Below are 26,097 nucleotides of genomic sequence, written 5' to 3'. Positions count from 1 at the left end.
TGTGGACATCGGATTGACTGTTGGCTAGCGGATTGGATATTGGATAGCAGTCTCAAAATATCCAAAATTTCAGATATCACTCTCACCCAAATAAGCGTATTGTGGATAGTTAGTGTCGATCAAAAAATTGGTTCAAAATCGGATTTCATGAGAAATGTTTCAAAATCCACAAAAAGACACGTGAAATGAGAGAACATTTGAATTGTTTCACTAGGTACAGAATCGGTTTGCCTACCGATTTTGTACCTCGTGGCACAATTCAAACAATACTTGAATTTGGCGTGACCACTTTTTCCTTTAAAAAAGTACAAAATCGAGAGACAAACCGATTCTGTACCTGTAGAAGAAAAGAAGGCACAGAGCAACAAGGAGTTTAAAGTGCAGGAAGATTGGTTGTCACCTGGATTTGATAATACTACTACTACACTGTCCAATTTCAATTTGTCCACCTATTTTTTCGTTCAAGATCATTTTCAGACCCATCAAATAAACATTTTCTATAACTTTGACTAATTTCTGGAATATTCATAATTTTTGTACAGAAAATTCAGATATCTGGTGAAACTGAAATAAAGGCTACATGGTACATGAAATCATCAATTCGAGCTGTTTCTATACATGCGAAAAAAATTCTTCAAATTTCAACCGTCTTATATCAATGAAATACCCATAAGAATGCCGTGAGAGACGGAAAATGTCATGAGAATTTCAAAAATTATTGAAACGATAATTGTGGAAAAAACCAAGCAGGAGCGTCACTCGCCAGACGGGGTTGTCGTCCAAAATTTCCTGGGAATGTATTGGTACCATGATGCACATGATTCGACATGACACGTCTAGAAAAATCGTAGGCGGTCAGACTAAAAAAAAATAGAATATCAAGAAGACAAATGTGAAAGGAAGAATCAGAGAAAGATATTGAATTGGGATAAACAAAGAGCAAGAAAAAATAATTAGTTCCGGTGGAAGTTTCACTAATTGCTTGTATGAATCTTCTTCTGAAAACAAGTATATTTGTTGATGCCGAGGCAGCAACTGATTGCAAGAGTTTTTGAAGATGTTAATTTTTCTTTCAGACTTGAACATCATTCATCTATCAGTAATTTGATCCAGACTGCTGTAAATATTGGAAAATAAACTCAAGTTGATGAAGATTAGAGATAATGATGGAACTCGAAGCTGATGGTGAGGAGAACGAAAAGAGAAAAGGTGCAGAGATTCATGTTAAACGAATTCACTGAATAACCTTTCACCAGGGGATCTCCATTTTATAGAAAAAAGAGGCGGAGTTCAAGATATTGAACATCGGTGACTCCGCCGAGTCATGAAAAAACTGAATACTATTTGGAAAGATTAGCTAATCTGACGGATTAGAATGTTTGAAAGAACATCAGATGCTAACTGCAAATGTCACCGGAAAATAATAACAAATCTGAAATGGATATGTTATTTTTGTAATCCAAGATATTCCTATGATCTTTCTCATCTCTCGACAAACCTGATAAACAAGTATGCTCTCAGCTGTTAATCACATCCGACGGCTAACAGACACACCTTGATTTTTAATCAATTTCACAATATTGTATGTAGGTCAGGAATTCTAGATTGTGTGAATCAATCAATACAGTTTTTGGTGAACAAAATTCTCAAACCCTGACCGATGCCAGAAGTCGTTTGTATTCATCCACCATTTTAAGTGCCTTCAGGAACTTTAAACCAAGAACGCTTTTTTTTACTCAAAAACTTTTTTTTGTAAAAAAAACTCTTCAAAAGTCGATTAAAAAATTTTTTGTGATATATTTCGACCAAAAAATTCCTATCCGGGCCGGGCCGGGTCTTCAACAATTGTTGCAAGTATGGGTTATAGTCTGTCAAGACACCTATGAAATTATTGGAATCCGCTCGCCATCCGAGATTTATGAGTTTCGGAACCAAATCGCGTTTTCAGTGAAGAACAGCGATTCTCGAAGAAGATTTTCTCAACTTTAGAACGTTTTAGGACACGATGTTTGTTGTGTTATACTAATATTTTCAGGAATTGTTCGATGGTCCAGACCCATTTATGAGGGTTTCTTTGTTGAAAATAACAAATCTCCAGACTAATCAGACTGATTAGAAGGCGGGACCTCCCCCGCATGGTGCGCCTTTTTTCCAACACGCGATGCCGCGAAACTTTTTTTAATTGACTTTCGGGCCAATCATACCTAACCGACAGGTTAATGGGGTCTAAAACTGCATATAAAAGAGCCCCCAATGCAGTAGAATTTGCCATTTTCCGAGGGCAATCATGTTGGCTTCGGTTCTCGAGGATGGAGATTTGATGGCTCCGGAGTATCGAAGCTTGATGATCGTTGTCAAGAAATTCATAACAATGCTCTTCATAGTTTGCTTGATTCTCACAAAGCTGTTCACAATCACATACATCTTATCATCATTTGGAGAAGATAAACAACTCATCAAAATTGAGACACATTTAAGTGTCTTTGGAGTCCTGTTCCTTATTCCTATTTGTTATTGCAACTTTTTGGTGAGAGGATACACGGTGTTCTTGCTTTGTGCTATTGGATCTTTGGTGAGTCTAACAATAACGACTCTGAAAATACTATTGAAATTCTACAGCTCATCGATACTGTGGAGTTAATCTGCATTTTCACAATCATCGGTTCTGGATATTGGATCATTTTTGATTTGGGATACGTCGCACGTTAGTACCTATACATTTAGAAGGTCTGATATGTTCTAATTTCAGTTCTCCTCTTTATCCTGATCAATATACATAACATCTTCGAGTTGAAGGAACAACAACAGCAACCAGTAGAGGAGATTCCGTTGACGGAGACGATCAACACTCGATACAGCAGCATCGGATTGAATGGAATTGGGATTGACCGAATGACCGATTTCGAGAGAGCCGAGAGGAACTTGCAGATCTGGGACGAGTTTTGCGATGAGATTTATCGCCATATCGGAAGTACCAGATCTCTCTGATTTCTGATTTTTTTTTGTACTTTGACATTTCAATGAATACTTTTTACACTGTACTGTTTTGATGGAGGGAGCAAAGCTGAAAATGGGGAGCAAAATGGGAATTTCAGCTAAACGAATGATCAGATTGAATAAATATTAATAGGTCACATTCGAAATCGAATAGAATGAAGTTCGAGCCTCATGGAAAATTTGAGGAAAAAATTTTTTTAAAAGAAGTTCAGACCAAAAAATGGGGAAAAATCGGGAAAGAAAATTGAGATAAAATTTGAAAAAAAACCATCGGGAAAGAAAAATTGGACGGAAACATGGGAATAAAAACTTCGGGACACAATAAATCGAAGTGAAAAATTGGGAAAAAATTGGGAATCAAAAATTCGGGCAAGAAGTTGAAATAACAACAGGAATGGATATGAGGACAAAAATTGAGACGATAAGCTCGAAGTGAACAACTGGGAATAAAAAATGGAAGTGAAAAATTGGGAATAAAAAAATTGAAGTGAAAAATTGGAAATGAAAAAATCGAAGTGAAAAATTGGGAATAAAAAAATCGAAGTGAGAATTGGGAATAAAAAAATGGAAGGGAAAATTTGGGGATAAAAAATCGAAGGGAAAAATTGGGAATGAAAAATGGAAGTGAAAGTTAAAGGAAAAAAATGAGATTGAAACCATTCTGGATAAAAAATGGTGTGAAAATTCGGGGGAAAAATTTAGGTTGAAAGTTTGAGGTTAAAACCAAGACTGGTCCTCCAAAAGGTGTTTTTTTCCTATCACTTTTACATTGTCATTTTTACACACCCAATGATTGACAGAAAAGCATGAGATGCACCGCGTAGAAATGTTGATCCCAATTAATTTTCCAATCTCTGCAGAACGGAATCCAACTGTCCTCATAAAATCTTCAGATTGTCTTTAACAGTAGATTTTTTTTTCAATCGCTACTTTTTCCACTCTTCTACTGTCTCTCTCTCATTTTTGCAATCAATCTAACCTATTTTTTTCTCAGTCATTATTATTTTATGATTCCACTTCACTCTTCTGATTTCAAAAACATCATTTTTATTATTCACTTCTAAGAAGCATATCATGTGGGAGTATAATTACCAGTCATCCGAAGAAAGAGCTCTATCCCTCTTCTCGTTTCTTTTTCAGCTCTCTCATTTCCAGTGAGCGAATTGTGAGTGTTTCCATTTCACTCACGTTTCCAAGGAGACATCAGCAGGGAGGAAAACTCCTCGTGAGCCGGAGCATATGCTTATCTTTCTTTTGTTGATAGCGCTTTTTTCTTTTGCTTTCTTTACGAATTTCAGATTTTTTGATTTCAGGTAATGGAGAATCCAACTGCTGAGGACATTATAATCCAAAAGGAAACGGAGAGCGTTGCTGCTAAGATGGAGGTTAGTAGCATAGAACCCCGAAAAACCATTACAGATCCCATTTCAGCTGGTTAGCAATCACAAACGCTTTCTCTGGGCCTGCAACCTCATCGTTGAGGTGGGAATCATGATGTATCACGGAATGCTGCTCAGAATTGTTCCAAAGTATTATCCGTTCATGCGTAATCAATTCTGGATCTCTATCGGATTCGCTCTCCTTAACATCCTGGTCACTCTCAAGATGAAGAAGTGTTTGCAAGGTTTCCAGGCCTCTGTCTCTGTAAGATCCATGGATTTTAGATCTAGCAAATGCTTAATTTTTAGTTCCTCCATCTTCTCTGGATCCTCTACGGATTCGCAACCATTCCAGTGTTCATCACTGCCATCACAGAGCCAATCGCCGTTTGTAACCACGCTATCCACTCGTGTGCCATGGTCAAGATGGGTGCCTTCGAGATCAAGTTGGCCATGGGAATCGTTGCTCAGGCTGCTTTTGTGATCTCCATCTTCGGTAAGTTTCCTAGTTGATTAGAATTTTTTAGAGATAGTTGTTTTCCAGGAGAGTTGAAGCGCCTTGCAGTCCTTATTCAATTCCCGTACGTGGCATCCACCGAACTCTCTCACATGGATCTTGCAGAACAAGACACCGCATCCGTCTCCGAGGAGAACGGATTCCGCGAATTGTCGGCTGACCAATTGGAGAAAAATCCGAATGATATCGTCATTGTCGCTTAAACTTCATGAAAAGTTTTCATTTGTCTTGTTCCACATGTATCTACCACATCTATTTTGACACTTCCGAATAAATGAATAATTGTTGGAAATTTTTAGATATTTCAGATTCTAGCTGACAGATTTAATGTCAGCTCAAGGAACGTTTTTGAATATAAGGACAACAAGAAAGAAAAATGCAGTCTTGAAAAAAGAAACATTGATCATAAGATAACAAATGTTCATGGATCAAGAGTATGCTCTTTGGGTTACAGTAAGACGGGTTGAAAAGAGTGTAGTACGGTTTGGAGCTCAATCCATGAATTAAACAAGTCTGGGGCATTCTCAAATAATGGGCTGACACTCGGCAGTATGCACAGCTGCTCTAAATAGGTTGATCTTAAAGTACAGTAGTAAATATAATTGAGTTTCTGTAATCTGATTTGCAAGAGCATTGATACAATAAGACCTATAAGAGGACGAATTCTCAAAATTTCAAAGATTAAGATTACTTTCAGTGAGCTATATTTTGGTCTGAAACTGTTTTTTCTCACTATTTTTAAGAATTATCTTCTGGTTAATTTCTGGTTTTTTTTTGGAATGTGGCGCCACTGGGCTGCTTCTGATTTCATTCGGAATTTATCTTCCTTTTCAACTGTCAAAAAAGTTACATGCACTTTCTCCTTCCCACGCACCAATTTTTGTGTTAATAACATACTTTTACTAAAAATGTCGCATCATATTTTTGAATGATCATGTTTCTCGGTTTTAGCGGAAAACAAAAGTTTCTTTCCTCGAGGCTCGTGCTCTTCCAACCGAAGAATAAGAATATGAAGACGTCAGTCAGAAGAGAAAATTATCAAGATTCTCTAATGAGAAGCTACCGTAGTCATGGCGACGACGAAACAACATGTAGATGATATTTATTCCTGTTTCACTCCACTTCTTTTCGTTTTCGTTTTTTCGATTTTCAAACATTTCTCAGAATTTTCAGATGACTTCGTTCAAATACTCATCGTACATCATCTTGTGGTTTGTCGGAAATGCCATCTACTATCACATATTTTTCTCTCACTATCCATGTGATCATGTTCGTGCAGTTATTCCAGCAGTGGGAGTTCTTCTGAACATTCCTATCACAATCTTGATGATGGCAAACACTCCATGGTCTCTTTCAAAAGCTAAGGATTTTGGATTCTACTATACTATTTTCATGTTCTTTGTGTTCCTTGTCGCTGGATTGTTTCTTGCTGGTCGAATCTCATCTCATCATTTCACTTGTGCGGACAACCCAGCGTTTTGTCTCCAACACAAAACCCGAGAGATATTTCTGGCACTTGTTCATGGATTAGAAGTCTTCTTGGTGTTCGGTGGACTCATTTTCTGTGAGTTATAACTTATAAGATTACAAAAAAGAGACAGATTTAATTTTTCAGTGGAAATTCTCCGCACTCAAATAATCTCATCACAATTTCTGGCACTGCTTCGACAACGATTCAATCAAGATTTGGAGAGGGGAGAGGAGGAAAGCAGCTGGATTTGACTCATGATTTCTCACAATTTGGATACTAATTATTTTTTTCATTCTCAAATTTGATTTCTTTATTTTCTAATAAACTTTTAAATGACCCGATTATTCATTTTTGAAAAAAAAGACAAAAATGAACAGAAAATGTTTTATCCGTCTGATTTAGTTTGAGATCGATCGCTGAAACTTAAAGGGGCGGCCACAGTAACAGGGCAGTAGTTAAGTTTTCAATCACTTTGAAAATTTTGGAGGGTTTGAAACAGACCTAATCTTCGCATTTGTAGAACCCTTTGAAAACTTCTAGCTTTTCAGCTGTTTGCCGACTTCTAAATGTCACTCCTTTTTGGCATACTTGTAAAATTCCGGGCCGGGCCTGAGGAAATTTTCAAGGCCCGGGCCCGGCACGGAAGGCCCGGTGTCAAAAATTCTGTATTTTTGAGCCAAATTTTGAGCTCTCAATATAATTTTTTCCATTTTTTTTCGTATTTCGGATTGTTTGTCTGTCTGATCAAAAAAGATCGAAAAACTCGAAAAAATTTTTTTTGGTCGAAAAAAATCACATAAGGGCCCTTGTGTGTTTTTTTGAAAATTTCGAAACTAGTGAAATGACGGGCCCGCCGGGCCTCCGAAATTCCGGAACAAGCCCGGCCCGTTACAAGTATGCTTTTTGGTCAGTTTTTGTACTGGAAACGTAAAAAAAGGCTTCTGGGAGTGCAAAGTTTTTATTCTAAGTCTGTTTAACATTCTCCAAAACTTCCAAAGTGATCGAAAATCTGAGAGCCGAGCGCCAGAATGGCCCAATATCAGCTGAAACATAGGTTTCTGTATATCTTATCCACTGTATATCAGATCAATCGCCACATTATACTCCGGTGAGACTTCCCGAATCTTCCATTTTATGAATCCTGACAGAATTCATCTCTTTCTCTCTGTTTTTCTTAAGATTTACACCACATCATCTTCAAAAATTTTTCTCGAAAACATTGCAACAAGACTCTTTTTCCTAAACCTATAATGAACTCAACCTTCTTAGAAACACAGCCACATATTTTCAGAAGCGAAACTTTTCGAAATCTCTTTAATTTCCACACTATCTCCTTCGACATTATGCCGCCTTTCATACATCATCCTTATTATTCCTTGAGAAATTTTTCTCGTGCTTCTTCTTTTTCTTTTCAGTAGCTCTGCTTGTTACTATGGTTACCTTGTCTCAACCCCCAATTCGATTGCACCTGACACCGCGTTCTGCTTCTCACTCTCAACACTTTCAGATTGAATTTGATACTCAACTTCTTTCAACATTGTTCTTAATTCTCAGATCGTTTCAAATTGTTTCAAAGACTTTAAGAATTTATCTATTTATTTTAAGCCAAGGAAGCGATGAAAATCGGGTGCTTTCCGGTTCGACCGCTGCTCTATACGCTCGCAGCGCTCGGAATCTTCCGTGCAGGATTCCAATTCTACTGGGGACATCATCATGTCTGCACAGCAATCATCCCACTCTTCTACTTCGCTTTCAACATCTTCTTGATCATCGCCGTTCACAAACGAGAGGTCAAGACTTTGAAGTGGGCTCAGAGAGCAACTGTAAGTTCTAGAACGGAATCCAGCTGAAACTTAATAATCAATTACAGCTCGCCGCTTCAATCCTCTCTGTGATTCCATTCCTTCTCCTCCCAGTGTTCACAGCAAGCTTCCTTGCTTCTGGAGAATGGGAGAAATGGGACGCCAACGACACCCACGTCCATCCGGAGAAGTACGGTAACTTGACGTCTCCAGACTTCCGCTTCTTCATCGGTGCCACCGCTGGACTCATCGTCGAGGCCGGAGCAGCTTTCCTCATTGCAGGTAGCCTAGATTTGTAAAAATTCCTTCTCCAATTCTCTCTTTTTTTTAGTTGAGCTCTTCAAGTACTTCCTCATCACCAGAATCTGGCGCGCCGAACACGACCTCGGAATTCACACCGAAGGATTCGACTGTCCATAAATCATTCTTTGATAATTGGAAACTGAATAAATTCATTGTTAACAAAAATTGTGTTTTTTTTTGCTCCGTTCTTTTTTCTTTGAAAGGGACATAGATTCGTAAAATGTTGCTGACCGCTGAGCAGCTGGTCCCCTTCTTTTTACTTAAAAAACTAACAGGTGCAGATGAATTCCATCTGGGGGAAATTTTTTTCGAGTCTGGTACGGACACCAGATGTCGAGACCCTGAGTGGAGCAAATGTGTATGGAAAAAGGACTATCTCCAATGAAATCATCAAAACGCTTTGTCATCTCACTCCTTTACGATTTTTGTTCGATCTGGTTACAAAAAATTGTTTCTTCATTCAACGATTTGTTGGAAACTTAAGGATTTTTGAAAATACATTAGAAAAAATGCATAACGAATCCAAGAGTCACAATGATTCCGAAAAGTGAGGGCTTAAAGAATTTAATAGAGAAATGTTCAAGAATTTTCAAATGAGAGAAAAAAAGTACTCAATTTAGACGATGAAATACGGAAACAAGGACATACCGTAAAACCTGAATTAAAAGAGCCCAATAGAAGGACTCTCCGAGTTGGGCTTGGAAAAATAGAAGGATAGGCTTTTCTAATACAGGGTTTATGGTATATGGTAGGAACTGCAGAGAAAATCGAATAATTTAAAATCAAATAAGAAATACAGGGGTAGGGGCAACGGGTAGAAAGAATGAATTAGAAGGGCATTGGAGGAAAAAAGTGGAAGATTAGACGAGAGGAACGTTGTCGATCAGATGCTCGATTTCCTGACTAATCACAGTTTCGTTGAGAATGATGTACTGCATGGCGAGAGCTGAAATTACGCGAAATCCGGATAGATCCAAAAGGATCTAAAGCTTACCAGCGATTAAGATGAAATTGACAGCAAGGTCCGTGATTATCCATTGAAGACCGTTTCCTCGAGAAATTGAAGTGAGAAGCTGGACGACCATTGTGATTGTAAGTAAATAGAAGCAAACCAACTGAAAAAGATTACAGAAGTATTTTTCAAAATTATAGAATAAAACTAACAGTGAGAGCTCGAACGAAACGGAGTGCTTTGATAACCTTCAATGAGAGCACAATGACCAGAAGACCATATACGAAGAAGACAGTGGCATAGATTGAGAAATGTTGTAAATCCAGCCGATATTGGGCGAAAGCATGAGCCATAATATGGAAACACCAGAAGAGACCAAGATTGTTTTGGTTAAAGATTGGTCTGTGTTGGAAAAGTTCATCCAGCATGAGACGGACCAGTCCGAGCCAAATACTGAGCTGTGACGATGGTGGAGTCGTTTGGGAAGGATCCATTGCTTTCTAGAAAGTTGAATTTGAAAAAAATCAGAAGCAGAGAAAGAGAAGAAAACTGAATCTAACTGTGAAAAAAGATTGAGAGACTCTAGACGGAGGACAGTTGCAAGACATCTGTTGCAAACTCCGCCCCCTTTCTGATGGTCTCGTCGCGAAGTATCTGGGACCCACATGAGTCATGATATATCGATTTTCAAAGTTTCCCGAGCTTTCTAATAAAATCTGTCTCCTTATTTTTACAGATGACTTCTTTATGAGACACTGCCTTATAAGTAACTTTCCAACTCTTCCATGAAAATATGATGATTCATTGAAGTAAAAAAGAAATGGAAACAATTTCAACGGGGGGGGGGGGGGGGGGGGGGAGGTGGAAGGCGGAGGCGAATAAAATAAAAAACGGATGTACAATACAGTGGCGAAAATTATTCTGAAGACACAAATCAATTAAAATTCCAAATCACTGATTTCACATAAATACCGGGGAACAAAATAGATTCAGGAGAAAGTGGAGACACCGATAAAGTATTCGACTAAAGGGAAAAGTTGGAGTTTGAGAATGTGATTGAGGTGTGCATGGGCGACAAGGTTGAAGGAGCTGGAGAATGCTGAAGAGTTGTAGAAGCCAAAGAAGCAGCTGACGATGGGGTGAACGAGACAGAAGCGACTTGCTCCACCGGTCGGGCTGGCCCGAAGCTCAGGATTTGCATTGCTGGAACTAACTCAAGCGAGTAGATGTGTTCATGGATCAAGATGTACTGAATACTCAGCGCTGAAATTGTGATAAATAATTAGAGATATCGCACATACCCTAAAACCTCTAATCGAAAGGCCCCTTCATTATCAAGTTCGAGCTAGTTTTTCTCGACTCCTATTCAAGATATGAAACATGTGTCACTGACAGAACACTGCTGATATCATGATAAAACGTTTTTAAGTTAACAACCTTTTTATATAATTCACAGGAACCGAGGAATACTGGCTCATCGTTCAAAGTTAGGGGCCCTTCTATTACAGTTTTTTGCGTTATCTTGATTCATGAACTTACCAGCCATCAGAGTGACATTGATCGAGAGCTCGGTAACCATCATATTGAAACTGTGCCCCGATGTGAGGGAGAAAATAAGCATAATGACCAACATTCCAACAGTGATGTAGAGGCAGACAAGCTGAAAAAAGGACTTGATTTTGGGTCAATAATTCAAAGGGTACAATAACTTAGAGGTCATTCGGGTACAAAATTCTCCATCCGGGGGTACAAAATACCTGGAATAGTTCGACTTTTGTACACACGAATTGTGGATATTGTACCCTTAAATCACTATGTACCCCCTTGTACCCCCGAATCGCTGTACCCTCCGAATTATGTGCCGTGATTTTGCAACTGATATTGATAAGAAAAACTGACCGTGAGAGCACGAAAGAAGCGAAGACCTTTGAGAGATTCGAGTTTAATGCATCCGATGAGAATGGTGTAAACGATGCCAGCTATGATGTAGAACATCATATTCATCTTCACGAGATAGTACTCCAAAAATAAATCGATGATCATCAAGAAGCACCACAACATGAGGAGGTTTTCCTTGCTGAACATCTTTCGATGCTTGAAGATCTCAGTGTAGACGTTGGTCAATGTTACCATTTTCTTCTGAAAAATGAGAAAATTCGAACGACAAACCAAATGAAAAAAAAGGAGAACAAATGTAAACGAAAATGTGATAGGAGGAACAAGAATGAGGATGGGCGAGGGGATAGGATCACATCCCCCTTTCAGGCACCGCCCACTTATCATGGGTCTCGCAACGAAATTGCGAACAACATTTGAAATGACTCATAACGCATTGTTTTTCCACAGATTTCCAGAATTTGATGAATCAGAAGAACTGAATAGGGAGATGAAAAGACATTTCTCTGCATTCTGGTTTTCTTTTTAAACGGTTGAATATAGTTCATAAAGGTTGATTGGAACTTCAAGAATACGTTTCTGATCTCAGGAAGCGAACATTTTACGAATTTTGTGTTTAATAAGAACTCTATTTATTGAAAAAAACAACCAATGTCTAAATTTCTCTATCTAAAAATATTTACTTGTTTTTTTGTGTTTTGTGGTACAGAACTATCCTAAATTTATAATGTTACCAGCAAGCTGGCGCGTCTTCGGCACGATTTAACCGAGTTTTTTACTGGTTGGTTGCTTCGCTCCTTGTTTTTTCTCAAACGGTCTCTCCTTGTTTTTTCTCAAAAAAGCTCCTTGTTTTTTCTCAAAAAATTCATTTTTATTTTTCAAGTTTTTCAAAAGTGGACAGCCTGACAGGGGGACCAACAGACGTGTGTAGCGTTATTTATAAGGAAGATAGTATTTTGGAACAAAAAAAATTAGCTGTGGAATAGAAACGCCGGAGGCCGTGGCCTAAGGTCCCACGGCGACGACTACCGTAACCTAAAAATATGTTCACTTTCAGGACTTTTCCACTATCGAAAATTTTAATTTCCCAATTTTTCAGGAAGAAAATAACAGATAAATCGATAAGAAATAGGAAAACACGAGAAAATAAGTCCTGAAAGTGAACACATTTTTAGGTTACGGTATTTTTCATACTTGTAAAATTCCGGGCCGGGCCGGGCCTGAGGAAATTTTCAAGGCCCGGCCCCGGCCCGGAAGGCCCGGTATCAAAAATTATGTATTTTTGAGCCAAATTTTGAGCTCTCAATATAATTTTCTCTTTTTGTTTTTGTTTTTTTTTGTTATTTTGGATTGTTTGTCTGTTATTTTGGATTGTTTGTCTTATGTGTTTTTTGTAATTTTCAAAACTTGTGAAATGACAGGCCGGGCCGGCCCTCCGAAATTTGGAAAAAAGCCCGGCCCGGCCCGTTACAAGTATGGTATTTTTGCTGTGGGACCTTCGGCCACGACCACCGGCGTTTATTTTCCATAGCTATGATATTTTTGTAAAAGCATAATGTCACAATCCTATATCACGAGGTTTTCGGTCCCTCACTCCATACTGCGCCTATCACCTCCTTTCTTTCTTTCCCTCTCCATCCTATTTTCAAATGACTAATTCTATCAAAACCCATTACATTACAGTATCCCCCACCCATGTTGACATTTACGAACATTTCGAAATAATGGGGGAGGGACGACATTTTATTTTCTTCTTTTTGTCACGAGCACTCTTCTCATTCTCCAGGTGCTCTCTTTTAGTACGGGTCGACACCATAGCCAGCTGTAGAACTTTTTTTGAAGTGCTGAAACAGATGTTATGCCCTTTCATCCTTCTGTTTTTATAAGATTTTCGTTTCCGTCTATCTTCACCTTCATAAACAAATGAATGAAAAAAGACGTTTTTAGGTTCAAAATGGACTCAACCTTGAGCGATCCTCCACCATCCTACGATGAAGCCGTGAGAGGAAGTTCGAATCCACCTTCTGAATTGATGGACTAGAAGCCATAAGACCACGACTCCGAACCCAAGATCTTTTTGAGTGGGAACGTTATCTCTTCACGAAAACCAACTTCTTCATTTTCTGGTGTCTTCTAATGCTGAACATCTTCACTGCTTTCTATGAATTGGGCGCCTTCCATATCGTGGTTTATGTGATACTCTGTGGAGTTTACATTGCCTTGATTTCCGCGACTCTACTTCGAATGCACCTTATACTTTCTGTTGTCCGCATGACCACGGTGAGATCCGATAGAACCAGTCGAGAATTACAATTGTGCTATTTTTGTAGCTATTCTTGGCCCTAATCACCACTATGATCACTGTAACCGGCATCATAACCGTCGAGTATGTGCTAGAGGAGGATCTGAAGCCCTTCACCGTAACCCTTCTCATTGGTTCAATTTTCAGTAAGTTCGAAATTGAAATATTCTCTATTGGTTATGTTCTTCTTTTCAGTGCTCCTGGTTCAATACTGGATTCTCAGAATTTTGGACAAGCACATGGAGATTCGAGAGTACCTTGAGGACATTGAACGCTTGCTCGAAGCTGGAGGAATCCAAGTCATGTGAAGTGGTTGGAGCATTTTTTCGTTTAAAACAACTGTGTTTCTCTTTTTTCTCCCTAAAACTCTTTGCTAAAAAAAGACGAATGGATCAAGGCATTTTATTTGACATGTTTTTCCATTATTCCTTTTTTACATCTCTAACTTTCCACAAACCAACAGAAAACCCTTCATTCATGTCCCACTCCCAGTATTTTTCCCAGGGAAACTCTCTTACATATCTGCATTTCTGTTTCCTTTAGTAGTTTGATGATACCGTAATGAGGAGGCTCAGAATCAGCTAATAAAATAATGAGGAGGCTCAGAATCAGCTAATAAAATCATGGCATTTTATTTTCTACCTATATAAAAGAATTCAAAAAATACGTTCAGAACCATTTTATTCAACTACTATATTTAAAGAAATAAAGAGAAAAAAGATCAGTTATTTTCGTCCTTTTTGGAGACATCTTTTCTCACTGGTCGCATGATCTGAAATTCAAAAATCAGTCTTGAAGACTCCAAAGTCTCACCTGGAATGAACATGTCAAGTTTTTATCAACATTCATCATGGCAGCAGCATTATCGAATTCTCCACAATAATGAGGAGCTGAGAAGATGGTGACGAGTCTCTTCTTGCAAAAGAATTCGTATCCATCTTGAACAACCTGATGAGCACGTGCCACCAACTCCACTCCCAAATTTGACATCACAGATTTGAGAGCGGCTTCTCCAAAAACTTGTCCGACGCCTCTTGTACTGTCGTCAAACCCATCAATAGTGGTATCTGGATCTGACCACAGAATGTCAATTTCCATGCTTGGATTTGGAACTTCCAGTTGTGGACGAGCAATCTTTCGAAGCTGATTCAAGTTCTTCATTTTGCAGCTGATCCCTCCGTGCATACAAAGAATCTTTCCAGAAACAAGAGCAGTCATTGGCATACAAGAGAAGGTGTACTGTAATTTTGAGAATAAGTCAATTTCCTAGAGAGAATCAGAAAACCTGGAAAGTGTTCCACAGTCCTGCCCCCACTTTCGGTCCGTATTTCCTACAAACTTCGTCTAGAAATCCATAGACACGATTAATCGATCCGCACTCATGATTGCCACGTAGCATGAAGAAATTTCCGGGAAACTTAACTTTGTAGGCCAAGAACAGACAAACGACTTCAAGACTCTGTGGTCCACGATCGACGTAATCACCGAGGAAGAGATAATTGACGAGTGGAGGGAAACCACCTCGATCAAACAGACGAAGCACATCGGAATACTGTCCATGAACGTCGCCACAGATTTTGACAGGTGCTTCGAGTTCCAGCATTACTCCTTGTTTCATGAAGACATCTCTGAAGATTTTATCAATATTTTTTTAAAGTTATTGATTACCAACTTGACGACATCCAACAAAGAAAATAGGTGTTTTGTTGATATGATCGCCTCGAAATTGGTTCCAATCGATCCTATATTTAGGATTTTGACAATGATCTCGTCTACATTAAAATCGCCTGGAAAGCAAAATTAGACTAATGTTCAAAATTTGCCTTCTGGATTTACTTTTATTGTTGACATTCCCATATGTCGAACGGGTATTCGCCATCTTCGACGAATCGAAAAATAGAATCGAAAATGAGTAATTTTCAAATCAAAACCACACAACACAATCCGCGTCACAAGAAAAACAGCAATTTATTAATATGTCAAGATTTTTACAGATGTCAAAAAAGTATGTCACAAACAAGGTCTCTAGAAAATTTGTTTTTTGCTAAAATATTTTCAAATATTGGACTGAATCCAAGCAACCAGCTCAGATTTGTAGACCATCATCCAGTTGAAATTCCTTTGAACCAATGAGATTCCCGCTTTGTATGTCTTCTTCTGGTCCGCAGTTAGAAGTTCCCAGTCGAATCCATTTGTGAAGTCGGTGGCAAGGTCCAATTGATTCTGGGTGCTCCAGTTTTGAAACATTGCTTGAACGTAGATGGAGAGATCAAATGGAGCATTGAGAATCTGAAAGTTGAGATTTTAGAAAAAAAAACTTTATAGGAGATTTATAATAGCATGCAGATAGTTTTTTGTGTCTCTTTAGCACACGGGAAAAGCAGTCTAGAAATTGAAGCTCGCCATGTGCTCAAGAGGTCCAAATATCCATATTTATACTATAATACTAGTCACTTACATCAGAAACATTGTCCATCCAGAAATTATACATAATGTATCCGGAATCATCATGTAGAGAAATTGAATTCAAGAGAGAAGGTGGATAATCTCCTACTAATATGCTTCGGAGCATTCTGAAAACCGTATTCCTTCATTTTTCAGAATTCATACAAAAGTACTCACGATTTCAGCAAAACGTTATTACTTGAGCATCCGAGAGCATTCAAAAGATTGGCACCGTCCGTCTGAAGGTATCCAGCATTTTGTGTGAACCAAGTATACAATCCGTTGACTGCGTTATAATCCTCGAAGCCCAAACTTTGACGGAGACCATAGCAGTAAACTGCTGATCGAAGATTTGGATGAATTCCTGAACATTTTCCAGTTCCATCCCTGGAATATTGACACTTTTTGACGAAATCGTTGAACAAAGTTTGAGCAACTTGTCTGGTTTGTCGGTCACCAGAAAGATTATTGACATTTACCAAAAGTTGAACGATTCGACTGAAATTCAGGAATTTCGTTACAGTATAAATCATTGCAAAACTGACTCATTTGTCCAAATTCCATTAGTGGTCCATCCAAATTTGCTAACAGCGTTTTTGGTAATTTTAATGACGTAGTTTTGCATCAAATTCAATTCTGGCTGATACTGGAATCGATTCAAAATTTCGTTGAAAAATGTGATCGCTTGTTCCCAGGGTGCAAGTGAATCCTCGTTCACCAGATACAATGTGAGATCCAAATATTTTCTCATGTCCCATCGGCCAGTTCTGCAGTTTAAAAATTTTGACAAATGAAAAAAAAAATTAAAACAAACTCGTAGAAGAAATTAGCATCATCCAAAAGCATAGCTCTTGTTGTCGCAGATACAGAATTGTAGTTGGAAAGAAGTTGAGCTTGGATACTGTACCATGATTTATCGTCGTAGTTGATTCGAGCGAAACTCTGTAATATAAGTATTCGAAAACGTTTATGCAAAAGTTTCAAAATTCCTACCGTACTACCCGCATTATCGATTCGGAATGGTGATGGCAATGGTCGCAACCAAACGTTATCATTTCCTCCGGCATAGTCAACGAACCAGTTGAAATCTGAATGTTTGGGTGTTTTTAGAGAACTGCAGGTTGAATAAGAACCTGTCGATTGTTGAGTCTGTGTGAACAGCGGAATATTCCAAAGTGCAGTTCCACTCATACATGATTGTTGAGTGGCTTGAACTGTAGATGTTCCGCGAAGAGCCAACGTGATGATTGGATAGGATGTTTGGAGAGTGTAGGCGTTCATGAAAGAGGATACATTCAAAGGTTGACCATTCCAGTCGGTTAAGTTGTTGCTTTGAGCAGCCTAAAAAATCGATAAAAAATATTCTGAAAAAGATCATAAGCTCTCACCACAGTTAAGAAAGTCCACAAATCTTGAGGACTAGCATTTGAGTAGCCAAACTGGGTCAAATAAGATTGCAAGCCTTGTTGGAATACAGCGGGAGTTAAAGCGTTGTTGAGGAGATTCAAAAGAGCACTTCCTTTGTAATATGGCTCAATTCCAAACACTGGTGGAGTATCACTGATTACTGGTTTAGCATATCCAGCAATGCAATCGTACTTCAGGGCAATGTGATTCATGTAGAAACGGTTGTAGTCCTGAAAATGTTTCTTTTCAAATCAGAAAAAACAATATTCTAAAAACTTACAATAGCATAATCGTGTTGTTCTGGGTAAGTGTTATCGATTCCATTGGCAAACCAGTATTGAGCGAACCCTTCGTTCAGGAAGATATCATTCCACCAATCAAGTGTCACAATATCTCCAAACCACTGATGCACTACTTCATGAGCAGTTGTTTCAGCAACTTCGGCGATTTGAAGAGTAGTTGCATAACTAGGATCATACATGAAAAGACTGTATTCTCCGATGATGAGACCCCAATTTTCCATTGCTCCAGCATCTTGGGTATACTCGGGAAGAGCCATCACATCTGAAAATAGAAGAATATAGAGAATTCTAATACACTGCTGGACATAATTATAAGTTCACTTTGAATTTCGAGTTTTCTCGAAAACTGTGAATATAGACTGAACAGCATATAAACGCAATAAATACTATTTTGAAATGTCAATTAATTAATACCATTCGATACCACTATCGTTTCTTGATTTTGGAAATTTCTAAAAAATCGAAAAAATGACCCGAAAAAAAGGGACATAATTATAAGTTCACTTGAAACAATCGAGCATAATTCGGGATATAGGTTTTGCACTGTGAGGAAACTGCAAATTTTAACAAATATAACTCAATATAGTCCTATTAGCATAAGAAACTTGGTTGTATCTATACTCATAATTATGCCTCATCCGTTTTTGGCCAGCTTATACTGAAAATGAAGTTTTTCGTTGATAAATGTCCTGAAAATTACGAGGACTCTAACTTTTTGAGTTTTTTAGTATTATTCTTAAATTCATTCCTCATTTAACTGTTGAAAACATTAAGATTTTTTCACAAACCGGAGAAAAAACCCGCATTTCAGCTCATTTTTATCGCTATGTTCCAAGTGGTACTGTACCTTGCTCAGTAGAAACTTGACTGAGCTAATTAGCATATAAGAAAGATACACTCGTGTTTATTGAGAAACATACATAAAATCATGAAAATCTGTATTTGTGTTCATGGAATGACGCAAAGTGCCGGACCACATAAATTCCAAGCATAAAATTTGGTTATGGATAGACATGTTTAAGGAGTTGTTTTGTAAAGAAGGAAACACGTAATCTAGAATTTTTTTCTGTAATCACACTTGCCGGTTCTCGAATTTACATATAATTAGGGAAATTGTTTAAGTATTCCGGTATAGACAAACAATGAACCTTGGAAAACTGCAATTTTTTGAAAAACATGACCTATTTCCGAGCTCTCAATTTTTGTTTAGAAACAGTTTCACCTATTTTAAAGTTGCTGAACATATTGAAAAAGTCCGAGTATATGTTTTTGTAGTTGACGTCTCTTTTCGAAACAATCATTCCGAAGAGATATGAAGTACCTTCTGAGGTTAGAAACGTAGGTTATTGACTGATTTTTTTTTACTTGAAGTGGACCTATCAAAATGAATCTTTTTGCATATTTTATTTGCAACTTTTCCAATGTGTTCAGCAACTTTAAAATAGGTGAAACTGTTTCTAAACAAAAATTGAGAGCTCGGAAATAGGGTATGTTTTTCAAAAAATTGCAGTTTTCCAAGGTTCATTGTTTGTCTATACCGGAATACTTAAACAATTCCCCTAATTATATGTAAATTCGAGAACCGGCAAGTGTGATTACAGAAAAAAATTCTAGATTACGTGTTTCCTTCTTTACAAAACAACTCCTTAAACATGTCTATCCATAACCAAATTTTATGCTTGGAATTTATGTGGTCCGGCACTTTGCGTCATTCCATGAACACAAATACAGATTTTCATGATTTTATGTATGTTTCTCAATAAACACGAGTGTATCTTTCTTATATGCTAATTAGCTCAGTCAAGTTTCTACTGAGCAAGGTACAGTACCACTTGGAACATAGCGATAAAAATGAGCTGAAATGCGGGTTTTTTCTCCGGTTTGTGAAAAAATCTTAATGTTTTCAACAGTTAAATGAGGAATGCATTTAAGAATAATACTAAAAAACTCAAAAAGTTAGAGTCCTCGTAATTTTCAGAACATTTATCAACGAAAAACTTCATTTTCAGTATAAGCTGGCCAAAAACGGATGAGGCATAATTATGAGTATAGATACAACTAAGTTTCTTATGCTAATAGGACTACATTGAGTTATATTTGTTAAAATTTGCAGTTTCCTCACAGTGCAAAACCTATATCCCGAATTATGCTCGATTGTTTCAAGTGAACTTATAATTATGTCCCTTTTTTTCGGGTCATTTTTTCGATTTTTTAGAAATTTCCAAAATCAAGAAACGATAGTGGTATCGAATGGTATTAATTAATTGACATTTCAAAATAGTATTTATTGCGTTTATATGCTGTTCAGTCTATATTCACAGTTTTCGAGAAAACTCGAAATTCAAAGTGAACTTATAATTATGTCCAGCAGTGTATCATAATTCACTCACCTAGTTTTTTCAATGGATAATCGAAAGAGAAGTATTTAGACATAAATTCCAGTGTTCCAACAGTTACATTCAATGCCATTTCTCCATATTGTTCCATTCCAGACCAAGTCCAGACTCTAGCCAATGTTCCAAACTGAGAGACCTTTGCCAAGTTGGAAAAGTGACCAACACAGATCGCAAAAAGGTAAGAAGACATTCTTTCTGTTGACTCAAAAGTGGTTTTACTCCATCCATTAACCATAATTTGTGTTCCCGTTTCCAGAGCATTTGATAGTGCGATCATGTCGGTTGAATGCATCACATCAACCAAGAATCTTCCCTTATAGCTCGGTTCATCCCAACATGGAAGAAGTGATCGGGCTCCTGGTCCTCCTTCGAAATCAGTCGTAAATATCCATCCTTTTCTATTATTCAAACCCCCAAAATACGTGTTTGATGCATCTCCTTCATTAGGATTTTGGAAAATGAATCCATTGTATTGGAATGCTAATCTGTATTTTTGAGGGAACAAAGTCAGTTGACCAGATGGTGGTATCGTCAGCACTCCTCTATCGTAATCCTTGGCAACATTTCGAGAATCTATCAAAATCGCCTTCTGATTTCCGTCATCATCGATTGACCATAGAGCAATTCCATCAGAATCAATAGCCAAACGATGAGCATTTATTTTGATAGCACTGGTAGGTTTTGTCAATGTGAAATCGATTTGTAAACCAGCAGAGAAAGTCATATTTCGGTAAGATTGGAAAAATCCAGAGCCAGGGATGTTTGGTTGAAGAGAAAGTGTGTAGACCGGATCGATGACATCTCCATTCAGACTGCAAATAATTGATTTCTTTATGTATCTGGAGAAAAGCAAAACGTACGCTTTGTCCCACGGAGTTTTTCCAATAATGACAACGTTATCGTAGAGCCAATTGAGCACCTTGAGACCGTAAGTTGAACGATATCCCCACTGAAATAACCGTTTTAATCAAAGCTCTAAAAGGAAAAAAGACTTACCGCTTGATTGATTCTGTCCAGGTAATTACTGAAAGTCTGGAATTGAGCATCCGTCAAGTCCATGGAGTTCATCAACGTGGCGAATTGAGCATCTCTTTCGTAACTGTTCCAGTTGTAGGTCATTGAATCCAAATAAGCATTCAGGATTGGAGAGCTCACAAGCTAAAATAACATTTTACTTGTAAAAAAAGAATTTCTACAAAGTTTACCTGTGGGTTCGCCGACAAATAGTTATACAAAGCATCTCCAGCTACTGGGTTGTACTTCAAAAATCCAAAGATAGTGTTTGAATTCAAAGTGGATGTTGAGAAGAGACGGATTAAGCTGCAATAAGTAACATATATCGTCGAGTAATAATTAACAAAACAAACGTTTTCAAAGTGGCTGGCATTTGAGTACAACTCATTCCTTCCAAAAGTGACATGTATTCTTGATAAAAGTATGGATTTGTAATGACTTCTTTGTTGTAAGCATGTAACATTTGGAAGAAGAAATCAGAAGTTGCTGGAGCATATTTAGCAGCACCACAGTAAATTGCTTTTCGAACATTTGTGGGGTATGGATTACACCAGGCAGTTCCATTCAAACTGTTCGAACAGGCAGATTTTACGTTCGCGAACATTGTCATTGTGCGTTTTTCGACGTCTCCAATTCCATAACGAACGGCGAATGGGAGGAAGACTTCCGAGAATGTGCTGAATCCCATTTTTTGTTTTTTTTTCAGTTTTTTTCTAATGTTAAAATACATACTCTGAATCCCAAATAGTTGTATCGGTCCATGGAAGAGTGTTGTACACATTTTGGAAAATCTTCTTGTACATTCTCTAAAAAAATCATTTGATGGAAAATATTTGAAATTGTTTACCGAGATCAGTTCAGCATCGATAGTGTCTCTATACATCTGAGCAACTTGTTCCAAAACTATTTGAGCTTGGGCAAAGGCTGAATAACTTGGGAATTCGATGAAATTGGCAGTGTTGAAGTATGCCATCGCCAAGTTCAAGAAGCGATCGTAGCCGTATGGACGGCCAGCATTTTTTTCACGGCTGTAAATTTATAATTGTTCCTTTTGATTTACTTTAGAAACACTTACAGCATGTAATAATATTCATCGGCCATCAGTTGCAGAGCAATATTGTCGTTGATTCCATCCTGTTTGATAGTCTTGAGGACTCTATCAAAACCAATATCATCATAAATAACTCTTCCGTAAGTAGCAGATCCAATTGTTGTAAAATCCCATTGAGTTGCTCTCTTCTTTGGTTCTTCTACCTTCTCAACTTCTGGAGTATTTGGACATCCTTGTTGTCTGGGAATCCACAACAAATGAGGCTCCGGATAAACCAAAGTTGATGTTCGGAGTGGCACATCCCATTTATAGTTCCATTGAGTTGCATTCAAATTGTCCAAACTGGCAAATGGTTCCTGGGTGAATGAAGCTATTCCAGCAACTTTTTGATTATTATTGTATCTGATCAATGGATGATTGGTTTGATGAAGATATGGGGCCATGAAATCGGTGACATTGAGAAGATTTCCACACCAATCCTTGATGTCGTTGGCTTTCGCAGTCTGAATGATGAATTGTGTAAAGATTGAATACTTGAAAAAACTCACATCAGTCAAAGTAGACATGAGATCAATATTTCTGGCATTCGAATATTTCATTTTGTTGAGATAATCTCTGATTCCTTCCTTGAAATAAACTGGTCCAAGAACATCGGAGAGCATTCTGAGCATAGATGCTCCCTTGTTGTAAGTGATATCATCGAAAGCAGGTCCATCTGGATAAACGAGAGGATGAGCATCTGAACGAACGTCGGCATTCAGTCCAACTTGAAGCTCATTGAGCACTTGAATGGTATCCTAGAACATTTTTTGATTTTTTTTTCAAACTCAAATCTGACACAAACCAAATAATTTTGTTGTTCTGGATACACATATTTCTGAATGAATGTCATGAAATAATCAGCGAATCCCTCGTTCAAGAACAAATCATCCCACCAGGCAGTGGTCACAAGATCTCCGAACCATTGATGTGCAAGTTCGTGACACATTACTTTGGCGGCTGCTTGCATATCTCTCGTGGTCATTGTCTGTAAAACAATTATTTAACTTTAAGACAATTCACACTTACAGTAGGGTTGTAGGCAATATATTGGTACTTGTAGATGATCAATCCCCAATTTTCCATTGCACCAGCTAAGAATTCCGGCATTCCAAGTTGATCTAAACGCCAAATCGTAACTGAATGTGGCCCTTGAAAACACTCACCGGCTTTAGAAAGTGGGAACTTGATTCCAGTATATTCTCCGAGTTGATAAAGACAGTCACCAGCATTTGTGGCAGCAAATTGGAGATATTGCTCGGTTCCTGGCCATCCCCATGCTCTTGTCTGAAACTTTTCAATCGTTTACACAGGTAGTGTTCCAATAGCGGACGAGCGGGGTCTCATTGTCAGCGGCCACAAGTGTAGCAAAAATGGGCTAATCGCCGCTGAAGGCCCATATGACTTTTAAAGACTTTTGTCAAAATTTCTAACTATAAGTAATCAAATTCTAACTATGCGTTTTTCGATTTCTTATCAGAAACCTCTCTGATTCTGAACGGACATTTGGAGGCTGAACGGCGGCTGAATAGAAGCGAGCGTGCTACTGACGGGAGAAAGGCAACATTTGTTTGAAAAATAAACTGAATCTTTAGGTTTTAGAAAAACTAAAATATTGAGCTGAAAAAGTTTAAAAAAATACCAAAGTTCCATGTTGATTGACATATTTCGAGTTCACATACGATCCAACTGCAAACGCTGTCAGGTACGAGGACATTTTTGGAGTGGGCGGGAATGCGATTTCACTCCAGCCATTTCTAAAAAGGAATAACTCGCTCTTAAACTTCTTGCTTCATGACTAACCCCATATCTGTTGCCGGAGCCTCCTCCATATTCGATAGAGCAACATGAACACTTGGGTATTGAAGAGTGATTTGGAAAGTCTGAAAATTCGAATAAAATCCAACATTTGTATGTGTTCCTCACAGCTTTGTATGATGGTTCGTCAAGACATGGGAACACTTTTCTGGCCGAGAACGGCTCCATGTGGGTGGCAATCATGTAACTGGAATGAATCGTTTTTTTTTGCTGCCTTCCCAGAGAAAAAAGCTTACTGTTGAACTCCTTGTGGGTCATTGAAGGAAGAGTAGTAAACTCCACCATCTGTATACGGATTGATGATTCCAGTATAAACAATTTCGATGTTATAAATTTGACCGGCTACCACACCTCCGGCATTTGTAATCAACGAAAGTTGTTGTGTTGTGTCATCTTGTGCTGTAAATAAATGACTGTGTGACTCTTGAACCAAATTTCTTATCTTTCGCTTACAAATTGAGTTTATTGGAACAACAGTTCCATCAATCGCCACCGCTTTATAACTTTTAATTTTGAAATTGTAAGAATTGATTACGAATCTATCAGAGTCGACCAGTGCCTCCACTTGCATACTCGATCTTCCATCAAACGTAAAATTTTTTTCTGCAATTTCAGTTTCCGTTTACATCACATGCGAGAAAAAGTAGTGAAAAGTTTAAGTACCTGGCTCGTATTGAACATTGGGGCAGGGGAAATACGGTTTGAACCAAAGAGTATAGTCAATGGCAAATAGATTGGGTGGAAGACGGGTTTTTGTAACGTACAAAGATTGGCGTTTTCTGAAAAAAAAACTTATGGTGATGAGTCTGAAGGGGTAGGATAGAATTGAAGTTTTCTAGAAATGTCGATTTTCAGGATCAAATTGTAAAACTACCGTATCTCGCCTGATTTTAGCCAAAACACCAGCTTTTTTTTGTTTTTCAGATTTTTCAGCTTTACAGCTTTCAATTGAATAAAACCACCACTTTGGATATCAGTTTTGAGGTTAGAGACACAGTGTGTCTCAATTTGAAAAAAGAGGTTGTCAGAAAGAACCGACTTATATTTTGAGAAACGATTTTAAACAACTCACCTTGCTTCTAATTTATCTTGTCTGAAGTTATCTGGATGTGCTGGAAGGATATGTGGATGGTTGAATTCGACATTTTCGATATTCGGCTCATTCGCTGTAATTAGATCATCCTTTTCAGAACCTCTTCAATTCTACCTTACCTGGGGCCTCTGAATCCGTCAATGGTGCTGTTGATACAGTGCAAAGCAGACACAGAGCAATAGATGAGAATATCACTTTCCGCCGCATTTCGTAGTATCAGCAGCAGCAGAATGGAAGACGAAACCCCTCTGTGTTATCTGTCGAGAGTTTGCTCTGACTATTTCGGAGCACGAAGTGCAGCCACTGTACTTTTCTTATCAGTGCCTGATGTCACAATGAGCTGACAAATCTAATTATCAGTTTTAATCGTTTTCACCACACTTCAAATACTAATTTCCTAAATGTCGGTTGGGGGCAAAGTCATATCTGGGAGTCAGGAGTTGTTGTAACTCCGATAAATGTTTGTTAGTGTTTCAGAGATTGTGTAACTAAAAAATCTCACAGAACATGTTTATCAAGTTGGAGGGTAATACATATTAGTTAAACATTCACTCTGAAGTTTTCCTCCCTCTGATTCTGGATGTGGCAAGCCGCAGTCAATGACACTGAAATGAAAAACCTACTGAGGGATAATATGAAATAAATCCTACTCAGCATTGTTACAACGAACAGGGTGGCCGTTCCGAGAGACAAATTGTCGATGGCCAAACGCCAAGTGAGCATTGGTACGATGGTCTAAAACGTCTTATGGGGTTATTCGAATATCAAATATCTGATCAGGGAATCCGCAAAAAAGGAAAAAACTCCGCGAAAACTCGGAGAGTGTTCTAATCTGGCTGAAACTTTGGGCAAAACTGGAGAAAACTATAGGAAACATTTTGCCAAAGTTTGGGGTCAAAATATCAACTTTGAA

The 26,097-nt window shown here is 38.1% G+C and overlaps 9 protein-coding genes across 9 annotated transcripts; 5 read left to right on the top strand and 4 right to left on the bottom strand.

Annotated features, from left to right (window-relative positions):
• Positions 1-2,287: 2,287 nt before the first annotated feature.
• CBG09909 lies at positions 2,288-2,988 on the top strand (the record flags this gene model as incomplete). The annotated part of the gene is made up of 3 exons (XM_002641555.1): positions 2,288-2,572; positions 2,620-2,704; positions 2,750-2,988. 3 exons carry the CDS (start codon positions 2,288-2,290, stop codon positions 2,986-2,988), a joined length of 609 nt encoding a protein of 202 aa, XP_002641601.1.
• Positions 2,989-4,313: 1,325 nt separating this feature from the next.
• On the top strand, positions 4,314-5,096 carry Cbr-xbx-3 (the record flags this gene model as incomplete). The annotated part of the gene is made up of 4 exons (XM_002641554.1): positions 4,314-4,382; positions 4,429-4,641; positions 4,686-4,872; positions 4,921-5,096. 4 exons carry the CDS (start codon positions 4,314-4,316, stop codon positions 5,094-5,096), a joined length of 645 nt encoding a protein of 214 aa, XP_002641600.1.
• A 970-nt stretch (positions 5,097-6,066) lies between these two features.
• Positions 6,067-6,615, top strand: CBG25891 (the record flags this gene model as incomplete). Its single annotated transcript, XM_045244194.1, has 2 exons — positions 6,067-6,457; positions 6,509-6,615. 2 exons carry the CDS (start codon positions 6,067-6,069, stop codon positions 6,613-6,615), a joined length of 498 nt encoding a protein of 165 aa, XP_045098965.1.
• Positions 6,616-7,980: 1,365 nt separating this feature from the next.
• Positions 7,981-8,586, top strand: CBG09906 (the record flags this gene model as incomplete). Its single annotated transcript, XM_002641553.2, has 3 exons — positions 7,981-8,187; positions 8,235-8,448; positions 8,498-8,586. 3 exons carry the CDS (start codon positions 7,981-7,983, stop codon positions 8,584-8,586), a joined length of 510 nt encoding a protein of 169 aa, XP_002641599.2.
• Positions 8,587-9,329: 743 nt separating this feature from the next.
• CBG09905 lies at positions 9,330-9,915 on the bottom strand (the record flags this gene model as incomplete). Its single annotated transcript, XM_002641552.1, has 3 exons — positions 9,330-9,415; positions 9,464-9,584; positions 9,634-9,915. The coding sequence occupies 3 exons, from the start codon at positions 9,913-9,915 to the stop codon at positions 9,330-9,332; spliced, it is 489 nt and encodes a 162-aa protein (XP_002641598.1).
• Positions 9,916-10,445: 530 nt separating this feature from the next.
• On the bottom strand, positions 10,446-11,554 carry CBG09904 (the record flags this gene model as incomplete). Its single annotated transcript, XM_045244193.1, has 2 exons — positions 10,446-10,670; positions 11,321-11,554. The coding sequence occupies 2 exons, from the start codon at positions 11,552-11,554 to the stop codon at positions 10,446-10,448; spliced, it is 459 nt and encodes a 152-aa protein (XP_045094147.1).
• Positions 11,555-13,271: 1,717 nt separating this feature from the next.
• Positions 13,272-13,927, top strand: CBG25890 (the record flags this gene model as incomplete). Its single annotated transcript, XM_045244192.1, has 4 exons — positions 13,272-13,316; positions 13,400-13,582; positions 13,648-13,765; positions 13,815-13,927. The coding sequence occupies 4 exons, from the start codon at positions 13,272-13,274 to the stop codon at positions 13,925-13,927; spliced, it is 459 nt and encodes a 152-aa protein (XP_045098964.1).
• Positions 13,928-14,340: 413 nt separating this feature from the next.
• On the bottom strand, positions 14,341-15,498 carry CBG09902 (the record flags this gene model as incomplete). The annotated part of the gene is made up of 5 exons (XM_002641550.1): positions 14,341-14,391; positions 14,433-14,858; positions 14,905-15,247; positions 15,292-15,406; positions 15,456-15,498. The coding sequence occupies 5 exons, from the start codon at positions 15,496-15,498 to the stop codon at positions 14,341-14,343; spliced, it is 978 nt and encodes a 325-aa protein (XP_002641596.1).
• Positions 15,499-15,674: 176 nt separating this feature from the next.
• On the bottom strand, positions 15,675-25,391 carry CBG09901 (the record flags this gene model as incomplete). Its single annotated transcript, XM_045244190.1, has 21 exons — positions 15,675-15,908; positions 16,078-16,192; positions 16,242-16,562; positions 16,610-16,831; positions 16,879-17,405; positions 17,453-17,701; positions 17,752-18,035; positions 20,164-21,118; positions 21,166-21,327; positions 21,375-21,489; positions 21,537-22,211; positions 22,259-23,031; positions 23,079-23,261; positions 23,303-23,560; positions 23,916-24,030; positions 24,077-24,156; positions 24,200-24,278; positions 24,328-24,694; positions 24,755-24,870; positions 25,164-25,273; positions 25,311-25,391. 21 exons carry the CDS (start codon positions 25,389-25,391, stop codon positions 15,675-15,677), a joined length of 6,021 nt encoding a protein of 2,006 aa, XP_045094146.1.
• Positions 25,392-26,097: the final 706 nt, after the last annotated feature.

Source organism: Caenorhabditis briggsae, assembly GCF_000004555.2.
Source record: "Caenorhabditis briggsae complete genome, chrIII, whole genome shotgun sequence".
Lineage (NCBI taxonomy): Eukaryota > Metazoa > Nematoda > Chromadorea > Rhabditida > Rhabditidae > Caenorhabditis > Caenorhabditis briggsae.
This window is presented reverse-complemented; position numbering and strand designations above follow the sequence as displayed.